The 23,949-nt window shown below is 30.2% G+C and overlaps 2 protein-coding genes across 2 annotated transcripts; one reads left to right on the top strand and one right to left on the bottom strand.

The window, feature by feature from the left end:
* The first annotated feature begins 4,634 nt into the window (after positions 1–4,634).
* On the top strand, positions 4,635–5,831 carry LOC143913907 (gem-associated protein 7-like). The gene is made up of 2 exons (XM_077433966.1): positions 4,635–4,818; positions 5,107–5,831. Exons 1-2 carry the CDS (start codon positions 4,722–4,724, stop codon positions 5,274–5,276), a joined length of 267 nt encoding a protein of 88 aa, XP_077290092.1. The 5' UTR covers positions 4,635–4,721; the 3' UTR covers positions 5,277–5,831.
* Positions 5,832–11,139: 5,308 nt separating this feature from the next.
* Oatp33Ea (Organic anion transporting polypeptide 33Ea) lies at positions 11,140–23,341 on the bottom strand. The gene is made up of 10 exons (XM_077446508.1): positions 22,896–23,341; positions 14,286–14,469; positions 13,972–14,138; positions 13,635–13,902; positions 12,810–13,214; positions 12,364–12,724; positions 12,071–12,209; positions 11,717–11,955; positions 11,423–11,628; positions 11,140–11,350 (listed from the first exon to the last, which is right to left on the bottom strand). Exons 1-10 carry the CDS (start codon positions 22,896–22,898, stop codon positions 11,235–11,237), a joined length of 2,088 nt encoding a protein of 695 aa, XP_077302634.1. The 5' UTR covers positions 22,899–23,341; the 3' UTR covers positions 11,140–11,234.
* Positions 23,342–23,949: the final 608 nt, after the last annotated feature.

Below are 23,949 nucleotides of genomic sequence, written 5' to 3'. Positions count from 1 at the left end.
ATGATTAAGTAGGGTGACCTTACGTTCCGTTTTGGCAGGGATAGTCCCGGTTTTTAGGTGCTTTGCGTTGCAATTTGTCACGTTTTGTATATACGTCCATTGATGAACAGAAGAATTTTATTATCCATATTTTTTCTTGTATTTTCAAAATCAATTTGTTCCCCAAAAACAAATATTATTGTTTAACTATTTTATTACATGATGCATTTTACATGTTTATGAACAAATAATTGTATTGTGCTATTATTTTAATCATAATAATTTTTAAGTAACTGTGAAGTACCATATTATATTATTTTAATTTATTTATGTATTTAAAATACATGGGGAAGGCGACAAAGCCGATAGACCCACGGGGTTGACTTATATAAATAATAAAATAAAAACAAAAATATTCATAAGCATACAAAATATAAATATAATTATAAAAAATATTCATAAGTATACAAAATAAAAGAAAATGCAAAATAAATCTGGAACGCTGGCATAATAAGTTATTATTAATAACTAAAAGAATTATATTTAATTATCTTGTTTATTTTTTTTTTCCTTTAAAGAAATTTGCGTTCTGGTAAAAATTATATTATTTAACAAAAGAAGAAAAAAATTATTAAAATTAATTAAAAATTACTCAAAATTATTTTTTTCATTTAAAAGACACCGAGAATATCTTTTTGAAAAATTTGTAGCAATTTAAAATTTTAGTTTTGATCATCCTGCCGTGCATGAACATCAAATAATATATTAAATTGTTTATCTTGTTTATACTTTGCTTGTACACAAGAATCGTACATTCTAAAAAAAAAAATCCTTGACAATACTAAATTATAAAATTGAACACATTTTTGTATGTAGTGGAGGGGGGGGGGGACATTTTTTTTGCGGAGCGTCCCGTTTTGATTACGGGGAAATATGGTCATACTGGTCGTTAAAGGTACGCGTGAAAAGTTTCAGATTTTTTTCATAACTTAGCAGTAGGAAGAAACATTTCATGTGAGGATATTTTATTATAATTTTTTTTCCACATATGTATGTTATGGTGAATTAAAAAAAAACCACTAAAAGACCTTAAATTATAAAAAAAAACCTTCGAAAATCGAAACCAAACTTCAATTGGTTAGTGGCAGTGAAAAATTTTTTTTTTATAATTTCTATACTATTTTTTACGAATTCCTCGTGATACATACATATAGTATTTTCTCACCTAATGTACTAGGTACATACCATACATACTACATACATATGTATGTAAACTTGCATTTAAATATTTTAGAGATTACCTACCCAAAAGCTTAATATATGTAATTGTTACAACTAGTTTTATATTGATTAATATTAAAATTGTTAGTTTACTAGAATTGATCTTAAGAGGGCTATACACCCGAAACCTTAATTTTGTTACCGTTCCTTTCTTCGATATATATATTGAGTGTATGTATATATTGAGTGAATGCGACAATATATATCTATATATATATATATATATATATATATATATATATATATATATATATATATATATATATATATATATATATATATATACAGTGGCGGACTGGCCATACAAGCGAACATGCCCGATGGCATGTGGGCCCCACTATCTGTTAGAAAATATGGGCCCTCAGTAAAATTAAATAACTTTTTAACTATTTCACGTGTGTAAAAATGTATAGGATATTGCAACTTTAGGACCTAAAGTTTGGGTATTTCAACAAAACAAATTTCTTACGATATACACAAATAACTAATACCTGCTTTAACAGCCCAAGGATCGGTTAACTTTTTTTATTAGGCTTGAAATGTAAGTTTCAACATTTGCGTGGGACCTTTTGCCGGGCCTATTCCAACCTCAAGATTATGTATATACCAATACCTATGTAACAACTAACTACTGAAATAAAAATGGGAATAAACAAATTTTCGTGAATAATATAAACTGAATTGCTTAAAACAATTTTGATAGGATGATTCATCATCAACCAGCGATTTAAATTTACTTCATACTTTCAAAATAACATTTGATTATACTTCGATGATATAGTAAGATTTAAATACACAATTTTAAACAGTTTCCGAATATAAAATCTATTCCTAATCTAGACACATCCATGTAAATAGAAATATAGGATCAAATAATCCCCTCCCCAAAATCCCGATTTTCGATTAACATTAATTGAAAATATTATGCATTTTTTTCAGGGACGTAATTTGGGGGGGCCATAGGGGGGCACTCGCCTAAATTAAGGAATAGTGTGAATTTAGAAAATATTATGAATTTAATGATTAATGAGATACTATGGATCTATGAATGCTACGTGTATTTCTTATGTATGTTACTTTTGGTTAACTAATAAAATAATCGCTGCTATGTGCTTTGAAAAAAAACAAAACAAAACTTTATCTAATGTTATTACGTACATATGTACATAGATAAAGTGACAAGACAGTCGGTAGAAATTAAGTTAATTGATAGTTTTTTGGAGAATCAGTTTGATGGTCGATTAATGTTGACTATGTAAAGATTTGTGGAAAAAAATTTTCGGCGGCGCTTTTTTCTCTTTTTACATAATATTTTTTTATAATTACTTTTTCAAAAATAAGCTTATTTTTTTCATATTTTATAACTCAATAAGGTAAAGAATATTTTCCATTTTTATTCCGATATAAAAAAGATTTTTTGAAAAAAAATTCAATTTGACCAATCTTTACCTGCCCTGCCCCCCAAAGAAAAAGCTGAAATGACGTTCCTGATTGTTTTCTACCGAAAGTAAAAGCCGCTTTTATGCCGCATTCTTTTATGATGCATTATATTTACCTAGGACAAGGGTTAAAACGAAATATACAATATAATTTATGGATCTATTTTGCTTTTGCCATTTTTCTTGTACCTAAATTTGTTTATTCCCAATTTTGAAAAAAAAAAATTTCCCTTGATTTTTAGCGTGATGGAAAGAAGAAAATTTTTTTATATGGGGGGGGGGACAAATTATTTTAACCCTGGGTGGGGCCCCCTTTGACTCCTGGCATGCACTGATTTCAGTCCCAGTCCGCCACTGTATATATATATATATATATATATATATATATATATATATATATATATATATATATATATATATATATTGAGTGAATGCGACAGTTGCGCTTCGACCAGATAATACGTATTTTAAATTGACAAAATCGAGGTTTCGTATTCTCCTATTTTCTCCTCCAAAACTGGACGAATTTTAAAAAAAATTTCATCATCGGTATGAGAAAGATACTTTCTGTGCATCTATCGGCGTATTTTTCTTAAAATCAACCGTTAAATAAGCACGCTGGACTCGTTTCGTGGGTGTAAAAAAGAGGCGATTTTATAGATGTTTGGCGGCTCCTAGCTCCTATAAAAAATAATTAATCAAAAAAATAAAACGATAAATGCACCTTAATGGTTGATATCCATAGCATATTAAAAAATAATTTCTCTAGTGCCATAATTGAGGAAGGGAGAAGTATAGTACGTTTGTATGGATAAGGCGCTGCTGTCCAGCCCTCTTAACTATTGTGGAAATTATGGTAAACGGGTTACATCCAGTGATGTGCTGCTATGGGTTTGCAACGGCTCTATCGAGCCGGTTGCTAAAATAATTTTGGTTCGGAGATCTGGTTCTTAAAATACGGAATTTTTTTTTAATTATTATTTAATTTTTTTAATTATCGTAATTCCGAGATCGAATTTTTACACGATCACAATACTTGATCCGATATGGATAAAATAAAAACTTTCCCCCGTTTTGTGTATTATTTTGTTCGCATACATACTACCTCACGGGACCGAAAGTTAAAAGCCCGAAAACGCAAATATCGGAAGGCAAAGATCGAAAATCGAAAGATCTTATGTCGAAAGATCAAAAAAAAAAAGGTGCATGGTAAACGGTACTATGTATGTATATACATATAATATATATGAGTGGCATGCGGTGAAATTATCTCTCTTTTTGCCATACAGCCTTGTTAAATGTGCGCGCGCAGAATACGGGAGAAAAAGCCTGTTCCTGTTGTATCCTGCTCGCGCAAATTATGTGAGGATATACGACGGGGGGAGAGAGACTTTTACCGCACGCCACTGATATACATATTTGTATATACCAACCGTTTTTCATATGTATGCATGGTAAACGAACATTTTCGATTTACATACATTATGAATTTGAATTAAAAGACTAAACTAATAAAAATATAATATTTAAATTCTTTAGAACACTGTCAAGTATAAAAACGACGATTTTTCCCAAAACAAATGTTAGCTCCCAAATATATTTTGTTTTATTGTTTGTCTTGCATTGAAAAATATTTGTAAAACTCGTTTATCCTACGAAACAAATGGTTGAATAGGATTGCCTTTCTATTGTAAAAAAATGGGGGGGGGAGGGGTTGCCAAGGTGCGAGCTGGCTGATAGAATTTTGGCAGCACATCACTGGTTACATCCCAAATGTAAATCGCTACCCTGATAACCACCGCTACGAAAATTCATTGCACAGGAAACCTGCCATATTGCTCAGAAATTGCTTTTTTTTTGTTTTTTGCAATATTTGGGCAATATGATATAAGAAGTTCGAAATATGTAGATACAAAAGACATGGCCGATATTTTTAGTATTATGAGCATCCGAATCGTTCGACGTTGAAATTGACAGCTCATTGTTTGACGTTTAAAGTTTTCGTATTCTTTTTAATTGGTTATGGATTCAAAAGTAGAACCTGTTGATTCAGAGGAAGAACAAAAAATAAGAGCTATTTTAAGAGAAAGTTTTCTAACTAGACTTACATTACTATATGGTAATGTTTTGAAAATTATGTCTTGTGCTATTTATTATTTTTTATATTTAATCCGTTACAACAAAACAAATATAATATATTCAATGACAATTTCAGTCAATGCAATATATAAAAGTAACTGAGCTAGCTTTATATAATTTTTGTATTGCCTCCTAACCTCACTTTCATTGTGATGGAAATTTTACTACCAAATTTAACATTCTTTATTAAATTTAAACTTTTTATTTTACGTGTAAGAATTTTATTTGTAATTCTGTATATAAAATACGAGCGTTTAATTTTTTTCAGGTAAAAAATGTGATTTAAAATTGCATGAGAATACCAACGTACGAGGCATATTCAAAGGCACCGACATAGAGTTTCAAGAAATTCTAATAAGTGACTTAGAAACTCCTACATGTAAATTACCCCATTCCATCATACGGGGTCACGACACCGTGGCAATTGATTTCTCATAATTTAATACCAAAAATAATGGTACTTACCTCCTATTTTGTTAGTAAAGTTATTTATATGTTTTTTTTTCCTATAAACACAATTTTAATTGGCGCATTAGAGATTCCAGTAACGCCACAATGGTCTCAACTTAAATAATTTAGATTCCGGAGGCGAGCAATGTTTTATTACAAGGCTCTTCTTAGTTTTACTTCGCTAATATGAAACAATAGCTTTTGTCAATCAAAACAATAAAAATTCAACATCTAGAGTAGCACAACGTTTGGTTGTGCTACTCTAGAATCAATATGGTGTCCAGTTTATAGTGTGGATGCTGAAAGATATTTTTGGAAACGTGATTTAATTTTAACTGATCGTCGCACAAATCCTAAAGAAGCATCTGTGGAAACATGCTCAACGCTTAGTTTAAATAATTTTAATTTGATATTGTATTTTTATATTCATGTTCTTTGTCTTTGTGCTTTTCATTTTATATTTAAATTACAAAATATATAATTTTGTAATTTTCTATTAATTTTAATTGTTATCTTTAAATTGTCAAATAAAAAAAATATGCTAAAATTGAACATTTTACTCTAAAACGCTAAAATGCAAAAGTTGACAAAAATCCATGCTAAAAATACGTGTCCCTAAATGGGTTTACCTCTATCCACCAACTTGCAATATCTCAAGACTCGTTTTTCCAACATTTTCGGTGTGTCGTCGAATTTGTATATAAACAAAACACAAACGAAAATGTTTTACATTGATAAATACTTATTTTACGAGATAATCATTATCTATTGAGAAAATATAGCAAGAATTGAGTGTTAAACATTGTTTTTAAATATTTCAAAAGTGTGTTAACAGCTTAAAAATCTATGACTGATCATGACATGTCTGGTATATTTAAGATATTGCATACATGTATACAAAAAACATTTTTGTATACAATATACAAACTCTAAGTTGGCCAAAATTTGAGAAAACGAGTCTCAAGTTATTGTGAGTTGGTAGAACTGAGCGCACCATCTCTTAATATGTTTGTACAAACAATATTTCTTATAGTGATATCTTTACATTAATAGAAAAAAAATAAGCCGATTAGAAAAATCATATATGTATGTATGTAATAAATGTAGTTAAAAAAATATATATTAAAGAGACATCTCTATTAAAATAAAAAAGGTATGAATTAAAATAATTTCTAAAAACGTACTAATAGAGACATCTCTAACCAAATAGAAAATTATGTAATTATTTAAACTTAATTGATAATTTTCTATTTAATTAGAGATGTCTCTGCAAGAAATATTTTTAAGAAATTGTTTTAAATTTAGTTTATTTTCTTATGTACATATTTAGAGATGTTTCTTTAATATTTATTTTTTCAATGTTATGTACATACATGATGGCACCCCAACTGGGCGCCGACAACTTGGCGCACCGATAACTCAGCGGACGACAATTCACGGACTATTCAGCGCACCGACAATTCAGCGCAAAATCAATTTTTTCAATAAGTTTTAAATGCGTTTTCGAAAATAATTACTCTATTGAAATTGTCGACCATATCTACATGATGATTTAATAAAATGCGAATAAATTTATTTATTAATCTTTGTGCCTTTATGATTTTCTCACTTGGGTCCACGAAATATTATATTATATACGAAATATTATATGTATTATAAAGAGACATCTCTATAAATAAATAAACTAAATATAAAACAATTTCTTAAACAATATGTCTTACAGAGACATCTCTAATTAAATAGAAAATTATCAAATAACTTTAAATAATTTAATAATATTTTTCTAATAAGTTAGAGATGTCTCTATAAGAACTTTTATTTTTAAAATTGTTTTAATTCATATCTTTTTACTTTGCTCTTATTAAGTTCACATGGTTTTCGTGTTAGTGGTCATTTTTTAATTATTTAAATAGAGATGTCTCTTTAATCTATATTTTTAAAATACATTTTTGACATACATATGTATATGATTTTTCTTATCGGCTTATTTTATTTTCTACTAATGAATAGATGTCACTATAAGAAATATTGTTTGTATGTATATACATATTTAGAGACCGTGCGCATATCTAAGTTTCCCATCCGAATTTACGTTATTACTACTACTCGCCACCGGTGTCGCGTCGATAGCTCACACACACACTCGCACAAACAGACATTTGTTTACGTTTTTACATTTGACATTTGACGTGGGTGCATTCATACCTACCGCGACATATATAATATAATCCATTCATGACTCAGTCAGTCACTCACTTTTCTTCGAAGCCGCTGATATAGCTGAACGCATATCTAACATCTACTGCCCCTCCTCTATCATGTCCAACTTTTCTAAAGAATACAAACATAACCCCCTGGGTTCCACATCAGATGACGGCTTATCCATAAAGCTTTTTGCCGGGATGGATTTCATTGTATGCTGGTCTAACAAATTCAAGGTGGATCGTTTCCAAGTCGATAAACATTCCCGTGATTGGGTTCCACTGATTTCAATGCTATTTTCATAGTATAGTGGATGTGGTGGAGGCAGTTCAACAGCATGCTGCATTTTTATATGAAAGAGGTGGAAAAATGACTAATATGATCAAGGTAATGAATATTATGACAATAAACATTTTATAAAGCTACATATGTACATAATAAATTTAAAATTCTTTTCTTACAGAAAATATACATTCAATGTTAGACTATTCAATGTATAGGGAGAATAGGAGGCGCCAAAATTAAATTTATAGAAAATCCCTTTACTGTAATAATCACGACTCCGCTAATGAAGAGAGACCAAACCATAATAACATTATATTTATTGACTCAACGTCATCCTGTGATTTGCAACAACACACCATAACCTTTGTTCTGACAGAAAGTATAGCCAGCGCTGTTCCATTAGCAGTTATCACTACTTAAGTCTAACAACTTTTGAGAATTTTTCAGCATTTGCTCTTTTGAAAGATTTCTGGGGAATATAAATCCAAAATATATAGTGACTGCCGATTCTCATGCCGAACGCTTAGCTCTCACTAATGTTGTTAAGGATTTGGAGACGGATCTATGATTGGAGTTTTAATAGTGGCTAGACAGATATTATATAGATTATTTAAAAATATAATTATTTCCAACTCATCCCATCTCATGAAGCTGAAATAAACTTTATTATATTTAATAGTTCAGAGGTATGCAGAAAATACTTAGACTGGTTTAAACATTTGTTTTCCATAAAAATATTGTTTATTTATAGTTCCAAACTGACTAAAATATCACGATTAGATTATAACCTTGTTTTCACATTGTTCTACAAGAACTTAAAATTGATACATAATTTTTTTTGTATATATGTACGTATCTTCATATTTTTTAAATTATGTATATATGTTTTTACCTTTTCTAAATAATTAATGTTTTACATATATTGTTTGTTTATAATGTTTTACCTTTATTACTTATTTATATTGTTAAAAGCAATTTTTCTTAAGATGTGTAATTCTCTGTTATTCTCATAATTACATATATGACTTAAATATTAATCAGCTAATCACTCACCATATAAAGTTTATCTCTTTTAATTCAAATAATTTAATAGTTCTAATCATTGTATTTTACCTATTCTCTTGCGAAAAGTCCATTATCGATATTGTGTCTTAAAACTCATGAAAAGAATTCACCGAAGAACGGAGACATCTGATTTTTTTTTATTTGGTGATTCTTCAATAATTCAATGTTGAAATCACTTATTTCATGTGTCTTTTTTGTGTTTTACATTAATGAATATATATTTTTTGTTACGATTGTTTTAAATGTTATTAAAATGATATTTTAATGCTTTTATATGAATAAATGCTATTCTGTTGCTTGAGTGGCCCGTATTTAAACCCAATTACCTGACTCTTATTTCAATTTAAAACCGAAAAATCAAGGTGGACGAGAAATGGTCAAGCATCAAAAAAAAAAAAAAAATAGCCAATGTTTGGGAATTCCGAGTCATTATATTTACACGATCAATCATAAATTGGGATTTATTTCAGTGAATTAAGATTTCGAAACATACTTAAGTAATTATAACTCTATAAAATTGCATTATGATACAGTTATTTTCTTTCTTAAATATAACATGTAAATTAAAAAGCAGAAATAGTAGATTGTAAGCAGAATATACTACGATGACAATTCATATGTGTGTAGCGGCTGGCGAGCTTTTCTGAAATAAAATTATTTTGTGGAGCGAATAGCTTGTTACAAGGACGAGGAAGAGATGATAAAAATTATAACCATTATTCTCAAATGCTTATATTATATTTTCCAAATAGCAGTTTTATGTAAACAAGATTTAGGTAGACAAGTTTTGAAATTTTGAAAGGAGTATCTATACAATCAGAATGATATTTGAAAGTTTAGATTTGAATAGGATGTGTGATTGTAGAGTGTTGAAACAATAAAGGTTTTATTTGTTTATTTAAGATATAGCCAAGCTTAATAACTAATTATATTCAATCACACAAATAATAATATATACACATACATTCACATATGTACATAGATACATACACACTGTTTGAGGTGTTACCTTACAGCTACCATAAGTTTATCAATATTACAAGTATATTTGTAATTTCATCTGGCAGCTTATTATAAGTAACAACACTTCCATACATACACATTTTTCCTACTCTTATTTAATTTTAAATTCTGTGATTTATTGCTACCTCTAATGCTATATTTATGTAAATGTAACCCTCTGTGGTGACCGCCGGGGTTGTGGCAGTACCAATGCGATGCACGGTCGGTCAGCGTTTTGCGGGAAGCATTCTCTTTGTCAGAATAAACAACACCGTCACTGTTGCACTCGCCTTCCCCCATACCTCTAATAAAATATCTATCGAAATACCTAGGTAACATTTTCTTATCTAACTTATAAATAAAAACCGACATATATATTTTCAGAGTATCATCAAATTTATAAAATACTTTAACACGGATCTTATACTAATATACCTATTTATGTGCATCTAAGATACTCTTCGTGGCTCTATTCTGTAATGCTTGTAGCCTATCTTAGCCTAGCCTACAGAAAAGATCCACAACACATAAAATGTGGTCGGACAATTGCATTATATATGATAACTGCCTCCACCACATCCACTATACTATGAAAATAGCATTGAAATCATTTGGAAACGATCCACGTTGAATTTGTTAGACCAGCATACAATGAAATCCATCCCGGCAAAAAGCTTTATGGATAAGCCGTCATCTGATGTGGAACCCAGGGGGTTATGTTTGTATTCTTTATAAAAGTTGGAGATGATAGAGGAGGGGCAGTAGATGTTAGATATGCGTTCAGCTATATCAGCGGCTTCGAAGAAAAGTGAGTGACTGACTGAGTCATGAATGGATTATACACACACGTCAAATGTCAAATGTAAAAACGTAAACAAATGTCTGTGTGTGTGAGCTATCGACGCGACACCGGTGGCGAGTACTACATAGTAATGACGTCAATTCGGATGGGAAACTTAGATATGCAGACCGTGCGCTCAAATCTACCAACTCACAATATCTCGACACTCGTTTTCTCAACTTTTCGTCTGTTTAAAAAGGAGTCTTTCAAAAATCGTTGTAGATTTGGAGTCGAATTAAAAGAAAATCGTAGTCGTAGTCGGTAAATTTTGAACTGACTCCACAGCCCTGGTTTATTACGCCATTTAACAAATCCCCACATGCGTTCTAAGATTCATTATTAAATGTGAAAATAAACAAATGAATGAAACGTGTTTTTATATTATTAAAAAAAAAAATACTCCTGAATAACAGGAAAGTACTAAAATAATTTAAAATAAACAATACTTTATATTTTGTAATAAAATGTTTTTATTTTCTTTTTTTTGTCCATATATTAAAATTATAATTTAAATTACACTAGATAAGATTTGAGAAAAAAACTTAGATCTTTCATGTACTAATTGCCTTGATTTCCCTTTTTTTCGGTTCATCATCACCATATAAATCAAGATCTTTACCTAAGTAGCACACTACACCATCTAATAATACTGCAATAAAGGTGAAACCTGAAACGCCAGAACATAGTATTACAGTTATATTTTTCAAATAGCATTTAAAGATTTACAAAATCCACTTACAAAATGCTGTTGCGTTAATGTAAAGTCTAAACTGATCTTTGTTGTACATCAAACAATTTGTTCGCTGACCACACTTTTCACCCCATTCTATACAAGTCGAATCAATGATGGAGCCATACATTATCGGTCCAGGTATCAGAGCAAACAGCGATATCATTAGTAGTAACAAACCCTGAGCAAATGCTTTATCTTTTATGTCCACACATCTAAAAATTCACACAATCCATTTTTGTACTTTCAAAACGAAAACATTAATTTTGTAGTGCATATATTTATTATGTATAATTTTTATACCTATAGTTTACTAATATGTTGCCGATTTTACCAGATGATCCTAATACATTTGTTAACATAGCTATTACTGAGAACATATAATAACCAAACATGCACCCGGCGGAGCACGAACCAGCGTGCAGTAAATTCCAATCACTTTCTGGTACATTGTATGGTGGACCTTCAGCGTTTTTCGAATTTGTGCTATTCAATAAATTTATCATCGGATAGCTTGCAATACAAGAGCAATTTGTATACACCTGAAAGAAATCACTGAATTGTTAGAAATAGGGAAAATTTTTTAACCAGAGCTTTTATTATGATCACCGAACGTCATATAATACGGCACAGAATATAAATTTTAAATTTAAATACCTGGGAATGTGATAATTGTTCTTTGCAACCGGCATGACATGCAGAAAAGTAAATTTGTCCAGTTGGTTTGTGACACACTGGGCTGTATTTAATACTTTCACACATACAATCATTATTGCATGGTACTATTAAATTTGATCTGAAGCAATATTGAATTTTTAATTAACAAACGTAGTGTGGTTACATTTCTGAATCTTCAAAAATGGTCTACTTTTTAATTTATAAAATTTGAATATTAAATTATCGCTAGATGATTGGTTAAATGTGTAAAAATACAATTAATTTATAAATACCTTCCAGTGAGGGAGATTTGTTGCTCAATAGAGTTTTGCGGACAGCTTATAAATATGTACGAGAGTTCTCCTATGAGATATACAAATCCTACGATAACGTTCCACATTAGCAATTTGCGTGGTCTCGGTTGCCTTGTTGATATATACCATCCAGAGAGTAAAAATCCAATCAAAACTCCGATAAGTATAGCGGGTCCGGCTATCAATGTAGATGATATCGCCGATCTGTTGTATTGAATTTCTATATATTTCGCCATGTACGTTATATAAGCACTAGCACCCAGTATATAAAATACTCCAGATGAAATATTCGCCATCAATATTTTATTTTTCAACAGCCTCTTCAATGCGATGGGCAATTCTGTATGAAAGAATCATATGAATTTTACTGTGTTGTAGATAAAAGTAAGTCAATTCAGGATCAGGATATAATTTTAATTTTTTACCTTTCATTGTAGGAAATGTCTTGTCTTCAGGTACTATTTCATCAGGTGTCACAGGTTCTTGAGTTTTTTCTATTACACTCATTGAAATGGGTTTTTTTGTTAGTGGGATTTCATCAATGACTTTTGGCGTCAGATGTGTTATCTTTCTATATTGTGGTAAATCAATTTCTGGTTTGGTAGTCTTCACTACTTTTGGTAGATGTTTTGGAAACATTCCCACAAGGAATGTAAACAAGAGCATCAGGAAACCTATAATAATCCACCCTAACCACCATGCTCCCATCCAACGAGCGTCATTTTTATCTATCAAAGGAGTCAAAGATGGGTCAATGTACAGTGAAAGGCACAAAGGTCCAAATACAAAGCCAAATGCTGGCCCTAAAGTTCTCAGTGCTGAAGCGTACGCTGAAAAGAAAGTTCCTTTTATAAGAAATATTAATATAAAACCGATACAGCTTTTACACTCTGAATTCAACACTAATAATAATAACAATTCTTCAATAAAGTCATTCAAAATACTTCTAGTCGAAGATAATGCGAAGTGTCTTTGACTAGTCATCCCAAAATTTACCAATTTGTACAGGAAATAATTATCCAAATTCATTATATGTACATATCTAATTGTAAAAAGTGTCGAATTTGATATATAATGCTGAATTTCACTTGTAAAGTGTTGAATTTGATCTGTAAAGTGTACAATTTGATTTGAAATGTTGAATTTTATATGTGAAGTGTTGGATTTGATTCGTGAAGTGTTGAATTTGATTTGTAAGATGTTTAATTTGTAGTGTAAAAGCTGTTTTGCAATACTAAAGATATACATACCTAATAACATTGGAGTTCTAGTTTTTTTTGTATTGTCATCCATGTATGTATTTCCTAGTGAAAAATACAGCGTGTTTCCTATTCCAAGTATAAATTGAGAAAAGAAAACAAGCACAACTGGCAATAAAGAATATTCACTCAAGAATTCTACTTTATCGCAAGTATCGAATGATTTTGATGATGTGCACAAAGCTGATTTTCCCGACGAAGTTGTGTTGGTTGAATTGAAATACATATCAGCATACTCTTTTGTGAGTGCTAGTGCATCCTAAAAATAGCTCAACTGAAACTTATTGTATATTTTATAGGTTATTGATCTTAAAAGTAAAGTTTTTACCTCCCCAGGACCATATATAAAATGTGGTGATGCTAAGATGAAGCAAGATAATGCACTTAATAAGACTCCCCATGCTATCCACCTTGGTCTATTCCTTTGTCCTCCAAAATATGATAGGAATAATGAAAACAGTATCTGACTTATTTCGTTCCCACTGAGCATTATACCTGCAATGTAAACACAATTTTTTTATCGTTTATAATATTAAAATATCGATACCTATGTTTAGATACATATTTGCATTACATAAACACATTAAATATTAATTTTGTAACAAGAGCAAACGGATAATAAATTATATAGATCATCTGTACCTGTCGTTTGACTTGGTATTTTAAATCTTCTCTCCATTGTGGTAAGTGAGACTACGAAGTATATGAATGACATTGCTTGGACTGTGCCCAAGAATCCGTATATTATCATGAATGATCTTGGTGTGGCGAATTTTTGCAAACATTTTGGACGGAAATTCCACACTCCACACTGAACTTCAGTGGACTAAAGAAAGAACAACACAAATGATAGTTTCATACAAAAATTTTAATGAAATAATTGATATTTACATTCATGTCAAAGTCAGGAAAAAATTTTGTTATTCAAGATAACCACAATTAGTGATTAAATTTATAATGCAATTGTCTTTATTTCAGTATATTTATGAGACAAATATTTAACTGTAATTGTTAATTGTAAAAAGTCTTTTCATTTTATATGAATATTTATAATTCATCTGCTTTTATAATTTATAGCATTTAATTAAATACATATTTTACATGTTTCATAAATTTACACTGAAATTAAGAAAACAATTGCCTCCTTTAAGAATAAATAAATAAAAGTTTTTAGATCAAGTTCTAGACTTCTAACGATGATACGCTATGTAATCAATAGAAACAACTGTTAAAAATGGGTATCTTATCAACACAATTCGGAAAACATTGTATATTTTTGAAAATTGTGTATTTACCCAAGTATATTTTTGGAATATGTTTTTACATTAGTTTAATTTGTACGTAAATATCTGTTTTAAATACACTACATATTAGTTATATTGTAAATTTCAAATATGCTAGTGCATTTATAATTAATTACGGTAAATAGTTTATTATTATAATACCGTACGTGTGATGTACATATGTACATAAAACGTATGCAAATACGCATTATCTGAATGTTGAACCTTCTGTTTTGTTTTAGAAATTAATCTTAGAGGTTGACAATTTTCTAGAATGAAATACAATTTTGATGAAAACACTTCGTATAATGACGTATGCAAAATTGTTTTTATTTATTTTTGTATAAATTATTATTTATTTTGAATTTTTGTATATGATTTTAAGAACAAACTTATAAATGATCACTGGTTTACTAGCTCTGCCCAGTTGCGTAACAATGCTTATTTTTCTGATTTGATGCTTTGTCCATCAGAAAATGACGTTTTCAAAACCGGACGCTGTATGTATTATAGTAATTACTCAATTGTACATATAAAACATTGTACAATTGAACGTAAATGTAAGTGTTGAATTAGACAAATTGATGCCAAAACGGAAAACGAATAATATTTTAGAAGTTTTGAATAAAAGCACATAACTGCACAAAGCTGCACATACCTATGTATAGGTATTGTACATAAAACAATGAACGACACTAGATATACCAAGTAGATACCAGACGTCTATTGTGAAATTGATTTACCCAATCGTCCTTATAATTTTTTTGAATTAGAACACTTAGCTGCAATTTCCGACTCGATTTCAAGAAACGCTTACGTACGTTCGTGTACACGCGGTGCGAAAATACCAGTCTTATAAAAAAACATCCATATATTTTTGTATATTCATTCAATTTGCATTGTTCCATCAGTGTGATGTCACTGATATACATACATATATTCACATAGGTATGTATGTATGTATATATTTGCATATAAATATCCAGTTTAGTTTTTAAACCTGAATAGAAAAAAATAATACACCTATTATATGTAATGACAGTCAAGGTGTTCTATCTGGGACATCAGCATCTAGGCCGAATGTATCGAAGATGAATATGTACAAATGTACATATGTACATACGTACATACTATATATTTGTGCAAAATTGACTGCGATGAATATATAAAACGAAGTCGTCGTGCGACTTTCTTTTTACGATAAGTAGTATGTAACCAATCATTTAAAATTATTTTATTTCCTAGATGCATCGTTTCAATTTGAGCTTCAATTGAAACTAATACTTGATATGAAATATAATAATGAAATCTAGCGTGTTTTTGATTTTATACTATAAAATTTATTCTGGGAATAATTTAACAGAAAAAATCTACAATGGTTTGAAAACAATTATCGAAGAATCCATGTGCATATTTAAATGATTATTTAATTTGAATTGAATGCTTATTTAGATATGTATCTACATATATATATCTCGAAGCAGTAACATTAGCTAATAAAAATATGTAATTTGTACAAAAAAAAATGATCAAAAAATGATCAATGTACATCAGAAAAAATTGTAATAGACCTAAGATGTAATATGAACATAATTTATAAGCAATAGCATTTCAAAATCAAAAATAGATGACGATATTGACGGGTAATAGATAGAATTATCGGCCAGTTCAATTTACTCACACTACTACCACCTGTATTAATTACTTTTTCTATCTGTATTAACGTATTTTTACATTATTTTTTTTGTAAAAATTATTTTCAAAAAATATAAAAGAGCCTTGTAAAAAATAGAGAGTCATTGTTTGTTTGTGAAATGTTTTGATTAGGGCTGTGAAATCGTTAAAAAAACACGACTCCGTCATTATTCCACAATCCAACCCCAATTTAGATTTGTAATACTAATAAGTACAATGTGTCGAATATATATATATATATATGTATGTATGTACATGTGTATAATGAGCTAATGTAAATCATCCATTTTTTTATAATAAAACTTTTTTTCCTGTATGGTTTGTATTTTTATTCATGAATATAGTACATATATACATATGTAGATATGAAGTTTCAGTTTAATACACTGAAAGGTTTCCGAGAAAACTTTAAAATACTTCAATTCTCTAGAGCCGTGGTTCTTAACTTTTTCAATGAGCCGCACCCCTTTGAATCTGAAAATATATTCTTGCACCCCTTGAAAAATGAGTTTTGGAATCTTTTATATAGAAAAATACATTTATTGCAAGATTTTTTTTTGTTAGCGCACAGATATGCCACTCGATTGGATACTTCTAACAAGGGCTTTTGAATTTTTGCGTCACATAATTTTGTGTTTGTACCACTGGCATCAAATCGAGCCTTCTTTGACTTCAAGATGTTCAGACTATGACCTGCACCTTCACCACTATGCACATTGTTGAACAACTTGTTCAACAACTTTGATGGTTTAATATTGGAGTTTGAAAACATCTTGGAACAAAAGATGCACTGAGGTCGTTGTGTACGATATTTTTCTGTTGTACATATAAGTGAATCCGTAACCAACATAATCGTCTTTCCACTGGCGCTTTTTTGACATGGCGGGTTTTGCTAAAAAAAAACGGGGGTCAATTAAATAATAATTAGAAATAACGTAAATTCTTATGTTTGTGTGATCATTATATCCTATTTGGGCTTTAATCACTAAACAATTAAGTTTGTATTTGTTTCTGCTTTAAAATGGTAGATAACGTTTGCATTCGAACTTTCGTATGTGTACACATGCTAGTCTCAATAAGATTTTTGCTATACTGTTGCCACTGTTGCAAAACAATTGTAAACAGTATACCAGTGGAGACGACAGTGTGCAAATTCTAAGAAAACTGTCGTTATTATTTGCGAGAAATGAGGAGAGAGCTTGACGCGATATCCCGCTATAAATTATATTTTAGTTACAGCTTCCCAAGCGCCTCCCGCACCCCCGCACCCTCTGATATGCCTTCTTTCACCCCATGGGGTGCGCACACCCCCCGGTTAAGAACAACTGCTCTATAGTAAAAACACTACTTCCGGCTGAGGTAAAATTTTGAAAAAATACCAGCTTATGTAATTTATCATATTTATTAAACTTATTACAAAAAAACTTCAGTCTCATCCGTTCAATGGTTTTGGAGATAATTGAACCAAAAATCAAAAAAGAGGAGACCTATAAAATGAGGTATTACTTCCGGTCAAACTATTTGAAAAAAATTACAATGTGACGATAAAAATTTCAGTAACTCTAGGACAACGGTGTTCAAATTATCTCCAAAATACACAAACACACAGATATTTTTTATACAATGAAAACATGATCAGTGATCAATTCAGAGTTCAAATCAGTCAAAACGTCGTGTTAAAATGTCCACAAAACTTCATCTATTGTTATTACGTACATAGAAAAAGTAAAAATTAATGCAACTTTAATGTGAAACTGGAGTCGCTCGAAATTTTAACGACTCCGGCCAAAACGCCACGACTCCACGAGTGTAACTACGAGTCCACAGCCCTGGTTTTTGTACATTTTTGTGTACCCAGTTGTGTAAATTTGTTGTCCAAATAAGGACATTCACAAATCAATGCGTCTATGCTATTTGCTAGAAACACAAGAATATACTATGGATTAAAATGTAATTTCCATATTTATTCGATAAATGTGTGTCATTTGATTTTAGACACATTTAACAAGTCGATAAAAAATATATGTATGGTCATGTGATAAGTCCGGTTATTCTAAATAATCACCGGTTAGTATGAGCAAAAATAATTGTTATAAAAATTAATATTAACCTAACCTAAACCTACTTACTCCTTCCAAATCTAATTAGTCACATTAACCGGTGATTAATTATTATTAATGATAACCAAAATCACATTGACCGAAGCAAACATGTTTATGTATGCAATATGTACATTTATTTACATATGTATGTATGTACATATGTGTGTATAGTATGTATGTATAATATGTATGTACACATATGTCCCCGGCTTGTTGCGTAATCACTGACAATAATGTTATGTAATAATATGTAGTTGTGTTATAACATCGTTAAGCGCATTCTTTGTGGCGTTAACGTGTGCTGAATCCATTTCGTAATCGCTGATTTCACAGCGATTTTAAGGTAAATTGACATATTTTGAATTTTGAATATATGTACATATTCTTGGTGATGTTACGAAGTTGAATAGGCTGTAATTATATGAGGGTTGCGTCAACTTGCTGTCAACTGTAATTCAGGTTTTTTAAATATATTCACATTTAATACTGAAAATAAACAAATTCCAGAAAACTAATCCACAATTCGCAATTTAAATCGATTTTTATTGTAATAATATGCAATTAAATGCATGTATATGTACTTAATTCGCGATTAAATTTTCGGTAAATTTTAAAACTCGCCGGTATTTACCGATTAAGAAATTTTGACAGTGTGCCGGTAAACCGGTATTGCAATTTCTGGTATTCACTTATTGATCAATAAGTTGAAATGATTTTGACACGATAAGTGTAATGTTTTGGTACGAAAAATATAGATAAACAATACTTCGGTTTCAGCAAATGATAAGAATGAACTTTTGTCATTAATTGCGCATATGTAGTATGATTTTTATCTACCTAATCATCGCACGTTCTGATTGACACATTTGGTTATAAAATAAGCATACATTTAATCTGTTATCAATAATGTTCAGTATGTGAATCATTTATAAAATCTGTTTTAATATCTTATTGGTATATCTAACAACATTTTTCATATCGATTCATCGAATAGCTACGAATTTTTGTTTTGACTTTCGTTGTCTACAATTCAATAATTCTTATCTACATATACAAAAATTCAAGAGTAATAAATTGATTATATTACAAATTATATTCGTGCCAGTATCAATCTTAAATTACATATTATAGAATCTATGTATCTTGAACGGGTCTACGTGACGAGACAGAATGTTAAATTACAGAAAACACAAATATCGGAAGGCAAAGATCGAAAGTCGAAAGATAAAAAAAAAATGGTGCATGGTAAACGGTACATACTCACTTAATTTGCGCGAGCAGGATACAACAAGAATAAGAGGAACATGCTTTTCCTCCCGTATTCTGCGCGCGCACATTAATACGGGAGGAAAAGCCTGTTCCTCTTGTTCCTGTTGTATCCTGCTCGCGCAAATGAAGTTAGTATGTACGTCAGTATGTACCGTTTACCATGCACCATTTTTCGACTTAAGATCTTTCGATTTTCGATCTTTGCCTTCCGATATTTGCGTTTTCTGTAATTTAGCATTCTGTCTCGTCACGGAGACCGATCTTGAACATACATACATACGTAAGTATATATGTATGTATAATGATAAAACATTTTGAGGTATTTAAGTATTTTTTTTATATATGTATTTGTCAAAATGATAGTTTGATGATAAAATTTTATATTTCATAATACATAGTATACATGTACATTTGAAATATTATTTTATAATTTATGAAATATGTACATATAATTTAAGTGAAAAAAGGTTATGTATTATTTCGTTTCCTTACTTTAAAAAGCTTTTGACTAACAGTTAAAACAGGTGCAGTTAGAACGCATTCAAAATAAGGTAACGATTTATTAATTCACTTTTAGCATATGCGGACGCAGACGTGTCAACTAGGGCTCTCATTCTTTATTCGAATAATTTATAAACTATTCCTTTTTTCCTGGTTTCCTGAAATTGCCCGAGCAACTTCAAATTTACGAGTTACATATTCCCAAATTATAATTATCGAAAAGGAAAGGAGTGTGACTCATCGGCTATAGCTTTTGAGAAGTTTCGTGGCTTTCGATTGAAAAAACATGGACGAATTACTATCAACCGGTTATGTTAATTTTCTATTGATTATTTTAAATATTTTTGTCACATCAAAAATTTTCGTATATATTCGAATATTCGAATACTTCTTACTTAATTGCGATATTCAAATAGTTGAACTTGGTGTATATTTGAGAGCCTTAGTGTCAACTGTAAAGAACTTTCGATGTAAAAAGGCATAGCTGGTGAACCCACTTATTGTTATTTTGACAAACGAGTATGCTAATATTTCGTTTAGATGCCTCTTAATTATTGTTGAAGCTTTCTTTTTAAATTTATTGAACATTTTTCAAAATGTATACTATTACATATATATTGTATATGAAAATTTTTCATGAATCAACTTACGTAGGTTAGACGGAATATATTCCAGTCAAAATATATTACAACTGGATGATACACTTTAACTGTACAAAACATATACAATATTGACACCAAAAAAGATTCTAAAAATTAATAACAACAATAAAAACAAAGAAGCATTGAATAATGATAGATATGGACTATTGTACATGTGTGGATTATGTACTAAGAAAACTAATCAAAGAAATAATATGATATAATCAATTAACCTTGCGCTAGTTCGCTAAACTCTTTAAGATATGAAGAGTATAGCATTTTTTTATAAGGAAAATTTAAATTTTAATTAAATTAAATGTATTTGGTAAATTTTCTGCGCCAAATCGTAATCATTATGTTTCTAATGTTGATACTCAAGCAGTGGTTTTAAAATATCCAAAGTACCTACATTTTGTATGATTTCGTTATTGGACAGTTGCAGTTTGTGATATTAATTTAATATCACAAACAAATAAGATAATAAACATTGATACGTATAAACAGAAACTAATATTTCAAATTAGAACAAAACAAACTTGCGTTGTTATGTTTATGACTTATGTACAATATGTAAACAATTCGATACGGAAAGAAAAATGGCGAAATGTACTCCTATCTTAGTAAATACCCATAAAATTTCAATATGGATTGTATTAACGTGTATTGAAACATATTACTTAAAGATAAAATTGATTCTAAATATTATACATATAAATAACCGGTTATTGAAATGACGAGTGTTAAATTAAAATAACAAAAAAATACGAACACAATACTATTCATACTTTGTATGTACATATGCATGTAGACATTAATTGTTTCAGGAATATTAAATAGAAAGAATATGTCACAAAGAAGCTGTATCTTTTAAGCAATGAAAAATTTTAAGTCGAGTATTTCAGGGACCTGTACGATACCAATGAAATTGTATTAGGTATACATACATACATATGTACTTATGTAATTAAAAGTGTTCACTCTCTATATATTTTGTTTTAGCCTTTTTTTTTAGCGTATCATTTATCGGCCCGGCTAATAAAAATAATGCCCTTCTCTAAAATACCTCGCACGACAGATTCGGTTTTCGCCTGGCAAATCAAACGTCAGATAGGTTGCCAGTAACAAAAATAAATACCGACCCTAACAATCTAATCTTAAATGAATACAGCCAATTCTAACTTAACCTTACCCTTTAATAAATAAGTATTGGCTGGTAAGATATTACAATTACCCAGTGGAAACGTAACTGGTTATGATTTCACTGAAACGTCTAATTTAATACTGGCAATCCGTTAGACGTTTGATTTGCCGGACGAACGCCGATTCTGTCGTGCGAGTGTATTTTAGAGATGTTGATTTGACATTAAATGTCATTTTGACATTTGCCGTGTAATTTATTTTACAGCCGATCCAAAAATATTATCCCTTTTTATTTTTAACTTTGACTTCGACAGTGAAAAATATTGAAATGTCACATTTTTTTAATATATTTACATATTATTCTATAGTAGGTATATTTTGCAAGAAATTTTGACCGTATTTAATATAGTTTTTTTTTTAAATTTAAAATATAAAATATTATTTATTATGGTATTTGAAAATATTATCACATAAGTAATAAAAAAATACTTTTTCAGGGAATTTGGGTATTTTGAGTTTTGATTTGATTGTTTTTAATAGACTTCACAGCATGTAATTAATTTCAATACATTTAAAAGGCTTTGAAAAATTAAAAAATAAATGTAGAAAAAGTTTGCTAACCATCTTTGAGTGGGAAACCGCCGTACGTTGAACATACAAAATAACGGCTCTCTCCTGCGAATATCAAAGTTTTCCTTTGGTGCACCACACGCACTATGTAGTAGCTAGCACACACTATGTGCACACACGTCGATTCTGGTCAATTGTGACGAGTGACACGGTTATTCGACCAGCTTTGTCGAGCGAGTCGTTCACCCATTCACACCTGACCGAGCGCAAGCCGACACTGATGACCCTCCTGGTCGACTCCTCTCCGACGAGTTTCACGAAGAGTTGGAGATGGCAAGACCTGACGATGACCACGCACTGCTTTCTCAAGCGGTTACTGATTGTCGACTGTTGAAGCTAACGAATCCGCACCGGCTATAGATAATAATCGGTCGGTCATGCTCCTACATACAATAGTATGTGAGTACTACTCCATGCCACGCTCAAGGTCTGACTACGGTAATTGACCACTATGTCATCTCTATCGTAAACGAGAGATAAAAAATAAATGCAAAAGAAGATTATCGCTAATGATGGTTGGACATGTTAAATATGCCCGTCTTCGAACCCCATTGCTATAGGCAGATTCGATTCAAGGCTCAATTTGAAGTTGTCATGGTGTGTACAACTATTATTACCGAGTGTCGTAGCTTATATTCATATGTACATATGTATTTATAATTTAATTAAATATAAAAAAAAATATTGCTTGTAATTGTAATTGTTCTGAAAATATACTTGTATATTAGTGTCGTGCGGTGGAAATTTATCTATGTCTATCAAAGAACAAAGAAATTTCTACTGCACGCCATTGAATTATGTATATATGTACATATGTGCCGCTTTTTAATGGATAAAAAATTGATTGCAAAATTTTCAACAGTCAAACCGAAATTTCGAGTTAGATAAACCTAATTATACATATATTCTTCTAGCTATCGTATATTTTCGTTTATGCTATTTATTTAATATAAAAAGTCTTGAAATTAATGATAAGAAGAAATACTAGATTTTTGATTCGTTGCACATATTAAATGGCATTAAAATTTTGAATTTTTAATTAATA

The sequence above is a fragment of the Arctopsyche grandis genome, chromosome 1 (genome assembly GCF_051622035.1).
Source record: "Arctopsyche grandis isolate Sample6627 chromosome 1, ASM5162203v2, whole genome shotgun sequence".
NCBI lineage: Eukaryota > Metazoa > Arthropoda > Insecta > Trichoptera > Hydropsychidae > Arctopsyche > Arctopsyche grandis.
Note: the sequence above shows the minus strand (reverse complement) of the source record. Positions and strands in the feature narration are given on the sequence as shown.